Raw genomic sequence first — 8,943 nt, 5'->3', positions numbered from 1 at the left:
AGAGAATCCCGGGAACGTGAGCTCAAAAGAGGTTTAACCAGCCGGTGTCAATGTGCCCCCGTTCCCGTCTCACCCCGTAAGAGCACGTTATTGCCGCAGCCAGATCAGAGGCTCCGCACAGCAAAGGAGGTTCCTGAACGTCGTGGAGAATCACACAAATTGCCTTTCATAACTTTAAATTTGCTGTAGGGCATCATGTTGGAAGTTAATATATGCACTCCTATTGTTCTTCTCAAGCATTATAAAACCAGCTGATTATACAACCCCATCCTGATACCTGCACATGTCTTCAAATGCTCCTACCACCCTTAACGCACATCCCAGATTAGATAATCTTAGTTTTGTAATTCGTCTCCCCCATGTAGACAAGACCTGCCCTTCCAACCTGGAACCTTTAAAAAGCACCTCAAAGGCACCCAGTTACAGAAGATCTCTTAACAGGGAGATTTTGCCTTCTGCAAGCATGCCGGTGTCAGAAGTCTTTGCTCCAGCGGCCCCGGCCACCGTGCCCCAGGAGCCTCAGCAGACAGACTTCCAGCTGGTGCGAGTCAAGAGCACGTGGTGCCGGATCAAGAAAGGAGAAGCCCTTTCCAACTGCGAGGACAAGATAACTCTCTCTGAAGCAAAAATGTAAGTATAGGAGCTCACGTTGCCCCTTGGTGACTGTGCTGGATGGCTCTGGTTAGCCAAACTGTGCAGTCTCCCTGGTGGGATGCACCTCAGATGGAAAAACCACCTGGTGTGCCCTTGCAGCTTAAACCCATCATTACGTGTACATCCCTCTAAAAGTGAGCTTTAGCACACGTGCAGTATGAGAGCACAGCTATTTGCTCTTCTTCTGAGTTACAGAGGGAATTTTATCGACAGCCTCAATGAGAAGTTTCTTTAATATGCAGGGGCTCCTAGATGTGTCTTGGGCTCTTTTTTCTCCCTGTATATACATTAAGTCTTTGTGTGCAAAAGCTCATGTACAGGCATGGGAGAAGACTGCATTTATAGAGATGGTTGCAGATAAATGAGATGCCTAGATGGGAAAAAAAACCGCAGTAGGTCGCTGAGAGGAGCAAAAGCTGTAACACATCTCTCAAAATGTAGAAGTCACCCAATGCTGATTCAGACAGAGAAGAGACACAAATTTCCCACAGGAATACATCCAACTCTTTGTTGGTATTACATCTCTCCAGTTAATAATCTTTTAATTACCCTTTTTCCATGAGCACATGGAGCCCCATTTGTGAGGCAGGTTTCCCTAGTATGGCTGTTGCACATCAGAAATTTTTTAGCACTTGTTTTAACATCAAAAGACTAACCCTTTTCTCAGCCAGGTATCAGAGGGATCTCAGAGGTCGCCAAAAGACCTTGCATGAGCTTCGCCCAGGCAGCGCTGCAGCAGGTAGGACAGGACTCCAGCAGACCCAAAGGCAGTCTGCCGGACCTCAGTCAATAGGAGGATGAACCAAGGGCCCAGAGCACACCTAGAAAAATATCTTCAGCTGACATATGCTTCAACAACAAGGATATGTTCAGCCTCAAATTCATTATTTTCATACAGCAGAGGGGTTGCAGTGGGTGCTAGTTGTGCCATCAGGCACCCAAAACTGATTTCACCAAAGAACATTCAAGCCCATCCTGTCTCTTAGAAGGGTAACATGCCAGAGATGGATGCACACAAAGTAGAGCTACAAGGTATATATTTGGTGTATTAAAGTGCACACAATGATGCTTTTTGTAATAGTGCATTTTAAAAGCCCAGAAGAAATTTTTCTGCAAGGTATAAATCCTCGCTGTTTTTCTTTAACACTTAAAAATGTTCCGGCCAGACTTAGAGGCAATTTGGTAAAGAGAGCAGAGAAGCATCTTTTTAGACCTGTAAGAGAAAGTTCAGGCATGTGGAAAGGAATTGGGCATGTACTGAAATCTGATTATCCAATAAGCCATCTGCTCATTCAGAAAACAAAACACAGGTTTACAGAAACTTGTAATTTTTCCTCAATTGCAACTCAAAATGAGGTCTTACATAAAATACATTTGGAAGTTTCCTTCTGTCTTTTTTTTTAACTTCCCTATCTTGACTTCCAACAAACTAAAAAAGCCTGGATCCCCCCGCCCCACAGAAATAATAACAGGGTTGCAGGGCTGTCTTCTTCACTATTTTAGGCAGATACCACATGCTGGTTTTGTAGGCTCTTATTTCTCCTTTAAAACTCCAATATGGAAATCTTTCTCAACTCTCAAACAATTTTCTTTCCTCATCTGGGAATACTTCCTACTTCTATCAAACCTGTTTTGAGGTAAAGAGATCCACTGTTTCAGCTGGAGCATTATAGAAACACTGTTTTGTGCGGAGCTGTGGGGCTGTGTGTAGATAGACAAGAATACATCAACTCCTGCCACCCAGATATACTGGGCAGAGGGTGTTCCCTCCATAAATCAGAAAATTTTGGCAATCTCTTCCCCACTTCCCTTTTAGGAAGCTGAAATGGTTGGTTGGGGGTTTTCAACTTCCAGCACGAATAACATGCTCCGACCCTTCTTGTTCTCCACCTTCTTATCCCCATGTAGAAATTCAGGCATTTGGCTGTGCATTAAGTTATGGGAGGGTTTCTCCAGTCCTAAAGCAGCTGAGCCCTGACATCCAGGAAAGCACGCACCCTGGCAGCCCCACACTTTTGCAGTGCACAGGTGGGAGACCCCACATACCCCACCCCACAGTTAGGACTTAAACCAGGTCAGGCATCCAAAGCACAAAAGAGGAATATAGTGATATCAAACCATGTTTCTGATTGTTGCCAGAGGTGAATGCATCTCCGAAGGTGGAATTTCCTGGACAATTGAAGCTCCCATCTACTTTTGCTACAAAGTGGTAGAAACGTACGATATCCTGGATCCATCTAACACTACTCTGCTCTGGGGTCACATAACTGACCCCCAGCAACTGGAGCTAGCCACTAGCAGAAAAAAGAAGCTGAGGCGCTTTATTGTCATTGATGAAGTTGTTGATGAACTTTATGGCTCTAAAGTGAGAGAATACTTTGAAAAGAATAATGTTCAGCACAAAATCCTCGCCCTGCCTACCACCGAAGAAACGAAATCCATGGATCTGGTCTTGAACATCTTGCAAGAAGTCCAGAACTTCAGCATCGACAGGCGAACCGAGCCCATCATTGCCATCGGTGGAGGCGTCTGCCTGGACATCGTAGGACTAGCCGCGTCGCTCTACAGAAGACGTACCCCTTACATTCGGGTCCCAACAACCCTCCTCTCTTACGTTGATGCCAGTGTAGGGGCGAAGACTGGAGTGAATTTCCTGCAATGTAAGAACAAGATTGGTGGCTACACCCCCCCAGTAGCTAGTTTCCTGGATAGATCCTTCATTCAGAGCATCCCTCGGCGGCACATCTCCAACGGCCTTGGTGAAATTTTAAAGGTATGAACTTTTGCAACTGCAGTTTTCAAAACTGAGATCCTAGAATCATAGTCTGGGTTGGAAGGACCCTTAAAGGTCATCTAGTCCAATCCCCACCCTGCCACGGGCAGGGATGTCCTTCACTAGACCAGGTTGCTCAGAGCCCCGTCCAATCTGATCTTGACTACTTCCAAGGATGGGGCACCTAACACCTTTCTGAGCAACCTGTGCCAGCGTTTCACCACCCTCCTCATAAAAAATGTCTTTCTTATATCTAGTTGCAAGGGGGACTTTTAACTCTCGTTGAGCCTATATGTATTTTTCCAGCTGCTAAACTTGGTAAAATATCCCTTACACGCAGCACCTAGTGCTAACCCTGCAGAGAGAACTCCAAAACTCAAGGCCAGACAGACACAGCACAACCAGGGAAGAAAGCATCTTCCCATTGAGGCTGATCCGTAGCACTCTAAAATGAACCGCTGGCAGAGAATTTCAGGTTCATTATACTAGGGATTAATAATCTGCAAGATCATTTGCTTCTATGTCATGGGGTTGAGTGTGGTCAATCAATCTCCTACGAGACAAATTCTACTTCTAAAATCACCCAAGAATTGGAGAGTAAATGGTTTTGTGCCTGAAGAGCTCTGAACATTTTTGATAAAGCAGAGTTCAGGCATATTAGAGATGGGTTTGTCAGTAGCTTTTTTCAGTGCCTGCATAATGGGAACTCCCCAGGTTACCTGGAAGTTTCTGGCAGTCACCAGGAAACCCACACGTTACCGTTCTCCATTGCAAGGAGGGGGCTAATGACCCAGTCAGAGGGTGAAAATATATATTCTTGTAATAACAAAACCAATGCTGAACCCTCATATTGCCCACACTGTAGCACTTTCCCACCTTTCCTTGCCCAAAGAGCAATTCCAAGGATTAGATGAGTTATCCTGGGAATGTCCACCATTCAGTCTCCATCCTGGAGATGGCTGCCATTCAAGCTGAGAGAGTCTTGACTTCCCTGCCAGGTGCACAAATAGCCAAAATCACACCACAAACTGTTTGCTGAGCTACTGGAGCAGGTAGAAAGCTCACAGCATAGTCAGGTCACCCGGTAGCAAGAGAACCTGCCCACTCGTGCTCCCATCACTTCTGCCATTTTACCAGAGCCACACCAAGCATTTTCACGCTGCCTTTTGCACACATTTTTCTCTTACCATAGCCAACAACAGGCGTAACACCAGCGGGTCACATTTCCTAAACACCAAAGTATACACCAAAGTGGTGCATCCTCCCTATTCCTACAGTCCCATGTTCATGCTAACCAGGAACTGTGTTTACAGAAAGACTTTTGCACAATGAAGAGGTAGAACTTGCTCATACACCAAGTGTGTAGGTATTTTTTTGATAGGGTATAACACAATATTCAGTCTACTGAAACACTCAAGTTTTCAACAGCACATACAAAGATCACATAATTATCTTCTGTTCTACCCTAGATGGCACTCATGAAACACAAAGGGCTGTTTGACCTGCTCAAGACTCACGGGAAATACCTGCTGGACACCAAGTTCCAGTCCTACAGTGGCTCTGCTGACCACAGGGATGCTGCACTGCAAACTACCAGGATTGCCATTGAAACCATGTTGGAAGAGCTGGCACCCAACCTTTGGGAAGACGACCTGGACAGACTGGTTGATTTTGGTCACCTTATAAGCCCAGAGCTGGAAATGGTGAGTGACAGAATTTATATTTTGACAAATGTTTAACAAAAAAAGAAAGTTTTCAATCAGCAACGTGAAGATTTTGTGCAAAAGGAGCTGAGCTAAACTCCAGATTTGCACATTACTTCAGATCACCCAACACATCCAGCCTTGTCCTGTGGGATAAGGAGACCCCTTTCCCTGCCCTGTTTCCCCCACACATCCACCCGTACTTCCTATTCAGACTTCAGGCCAGTTACTGCTTCTTGACAGGCATTTACCAAAGCACAAATGTGACCAGATTTCAGTGAAGCCATTAGAAATCACCAACCTGAGCTACAATAGTGCAGAGGTGTGGAGACCACAGCCTGTGTTAACTGGGGAGAAATAGTCATTGAGGAATAAGGTGGGAGGACTAGACCTTATGCAAAATTCAGAGCTCTTCTCTCCATCCTGTGGTGTTCCTCATCAGTAATTTGAATGGGAGAAGAATTAGATCCTGGATTGCCAAGGGAGATTTTACATGCAATTAATCACCTGTAAAAGAGATTGTCCTCTGCAACCCATAAATCATGAGTTGCTAACATCCAGGACATCTGTACTTCTACCGCTGCAAGTCCAATGTCAAATTTCACAAGTATTTTAAAAGAAAAGAAAAACCTACTTATTTACTATTTGTCAATCCCAATTTTCCACGCGTTTCAGAGGGTTTTGCCATCGCTGATGCATGGTGAAGCCGTGAACATCGACATGGCCTTCATGACATACGTGGCCCACACGCGGGGGCTCATCACCGCTGAGGAGAAGGAGCAGATCATCCAGTGCATGAGGGGGCTGGAGCTGCCCGTCTGGCACGGCGGCTGTAGCTGGCCCCTCATCAAGACAGCCCTGACGGAACGCCTGAAACACAGCGGGGGACAGACCCGGATGCCTCTCCCCACCGGTCTTGGGGTCGCAGGTACTGCAGGAGAGGGACACCAGGGAGCTCCCAGGAGTGAGTGCTTGGTGGGGCAGTGGGCATCCCGGCACAGCGAGATGATGGAAAACTCACCCTGCGGTTCTGCGGTTGTATGGTTCTGGTTTTGCTCGTGCTTTTCTCAACATCTCGAGCAGCCCGTTAAGATACCGGGTCCTTTGGATTAGACTGAGGTCTCATTCGATTGCGTTGCGATTGACTAATTCGCCTTGAAAACGTGGTTGCAAACCGACAGCTTGCACGTAGTGTTCTGGCAGACACACCAACCATGTCACAAGGGAAAAACAATTCCTTTGTTTTACTTGAAAATATTTCTTAAATAATTCCCGGCAAAAAGAATTTAATAAGGACTAGTAACCAGAAACTAAGCAGTAACTGTTTAATAGCTGGAGCAAAATACTCTTAGTTATAAGATTTAAAAAAAAAACAAAACCAACCAAAACAAACGATGCCACAAGCCCTATCATAGCACTGCATAGGACCAGGTTGTGATCTCTTGCTTCAGTATCCACGCAGATATTTCCATGAAGCTCAGTCTCTACAAACTCACGAGAAAACAGTCTCATAAATTGTTTGGAAGAGCTACTCTCCCCCCTAGTGAGTTAGTGTATGCAAGCAGGAAAATCTCCTCGTGATGTCCAATTAACTACAAGTCTTATTTTACAGAGATATTCAATGACACTAGTGAAGAAACCCTGGAAAGAGCATACAAGCTGTGGGTCAGCGACTGCAAGACAGTGCTGGAAGAAGACCCAGCGGCCCTCTGAGAGCTGCAAATCTGAGCTGACGGTCCTGCCCCACGCGTGGAGTTGTCCAACATCCTAAGCTAGCGGGCAGGATGGAATTTTAAGCAAGATAAATACTGCAGTACCTGTGACACCACATACATGTCCGAGCTGTGTGGAACAAGAAGAATATTCGCATTTGATCTGATTTACCTCTTGTAGTTGCTCTATTTGAAAGGGAATTCATTAGATCTACATAGTGCTTATGCAGTGATCACTCAGAAGTGATACCACCAAGTAGCCACTGCGTAGTTCAGAGCAAGCCGTCTGCTCTGGGGAGAAGCGAGTGGCATTTATCCTTTCATTTGGTTAATCCAACCCAGGGGCTGCCACGGCCTTGCACAGCTCTGTCCCACCACTGCTTGTTGCTGGATCCCTGAAATCAGTAGGTGTATCTGGCTCATAGACCATATAAAAGAAGCGGGGCGCCCTGATGGCACTGCACAAAATCTCCATGCTTTATAAAATAGTTGAAGCGGGATATCTCCTCCACTGGTTTTGGCATCCTGACTTCTTATTTTCTCAGCTCATTCAGACTAACACAAGAAAGAAACGTAGCTGCCAGCCTCTGCTCCCAGTGCGAGGGAACACCACGCTCCCCGTGCAGGCATCAACTCAGAGATGCAGATCAGCAGATATCGCTGCTGTGAAGCGCGACAGGAGCTGTACCTTGACAGCACGGCAGTCCTGCATCTTGGGATTCTTAGATACTAAGGACATGCTGGCAAGACTCATCTTGCTGCCAAAACGTGGTTTTACCCTGGTGGTGGTTTTACCCTGCAAGTCAACAGTGTAAAATATGGCGCAATATGCATCAGCGTTACCTATGGCAAAGCTGAGCTCCAGGCTGTCCCGCAGAACCCCCGGGCATCCCCACACGGCGTCTGCCATGGGCCCCCTCATACCTGGCTGCTGGGGCTCCTTCCCCGTGGCAAATTTATCCAGGTAGGTAAGGTCAGTTGGTGAAAAATAGGAGATTTCAGGGGACTCCAAGTGAGTTCATCATCTTCGAGCAGCCTCAGTGTCACGTCTGAGGCTCCTGGCAGACCTGGAGCAGGTTATATATCAGACGCTGACTCTGAGAAACGTAAAGGCAATGTCATCCTTCTCCCTGGAGGTTGAATCAAAGGAATCACAATCAACAAACAACCCTGGAATTATTTATGGCTTTTTTTTTTATCCTTATGTCATACCAGTTTGTGTTGATGCCCTGGCTTCTGTTTTTGCTGAAGTAATAAAAGTTATTAAAACTGGAAAACTTGAAACAATGGCTCCGCTGCGGCACACAGCACGTGCCTGTGTATGTTTGCACATGCCCAAAAGATAGCAAGACACTGGAAGAATAGATTAGAGCTGACATAATAAATCCCTTTTCCTCTTGAGCCTGGAGAAGACACAGAATTACTTTCTCAGCCCTTCTCCAGAGCTGTGTGTAGCTTGGGACAGGCTTTCACACAGGCAGTACCACCTTATCAAGCAGACCTCTCCGAGGAGCCCCGCAGCAAACAGAGTAAGAGCACATCCTCAGAGCCACGTCTTCCCAGAGGAATAATCCCCATATGCCCTGAGTTAAGTAAATTCAAGATATCAATGAAATTTTGTCCTTTTTCCAGACCGTCAAAGATGGGTTCGTTCAGACAGTTCCCGACAGCCGCCATTGAGTGGGGAAAATATCTTTCCGCCTCGCAGGGAAGCCAATTTCCCCATCAGCCTTTCGCTAGGATAGAACAGGACAGTGTGACGGGAGGCTAGATGAGGACCCAAACTTTTCAGGAGCATGAGAGGCCCCCAAGGACAGCGTTTTCCACATCAGATAATCTAGAAATGAATGAACTGCAGGATTATCGGCTGCCCAACAGTCGGTGTCCTTCCGCTCAGCAGTCCTACTCCCGTCTACCTACAGGGAGGAGGTACAAAGACAAACTTCAGCTTGAGTTGCTTAAGTGTCCAAGGAGAGAGTGTCAGGACCCTAAGGCACGCAGCAGCTTAGCAGGTTCCAGCCAAACTGAACCCAGAAGAGTCACAAAACCACACATCCCCATTAAAAGCCCAACACCCAGGACCGACGGGCTATCGGTGACA

At 46.4% G+C, this 8,943-nt stretch overlaps 1 protein-coding gene across 1 annotated transcript; it reads left to right on the top strand.

The window, feature by feature from the left end:
• The first annotated feature begins 463 nt into the window (after positions 1-463).
• LOC104273426 (pentafunctional AROM polypeptide-like) lies at positions 464-6,843 on the top strand. The gene is made up of 5 exons (XM_009868766.1): positions 464-630; positions 2,794-3,427; positions 4,897-5,130; positions 5,806-6,058; positions 6,743-6,843. The coding sequence occupies exons 1-5, from the start codon at positions 464-466 to the stop codon at positions 6,841-6,843; spliced, it is 1,389 nt and encodes a 462-aa protein (XP_009867068.1).
• The last annotated feature ends 2,100 nt before the right edge of the window (positions 6,844-8,943 follow it).

The sequence above is a fragment of the Apaloderma vittatum genome, unplaced genomic scaffold, assembly GCF_000703405.1.
Source record: "Apaloderma vittatum isolate BGI_N311 unplaced genomic scaffold, ASM70340v1 scaffold1000, whole genome shotgun sequence".
NCBI lineage: Eukaryota > Metazoa > Chordata > Aves > Trogoniformes > Trogonidae > Apaloderma > Apaloderma vittatum.
The sequence above is the reverse complement of the archived record's forward strand: the minus strand, read 5'-3'. Positions and strand labels throughout refer to the sequence as shown.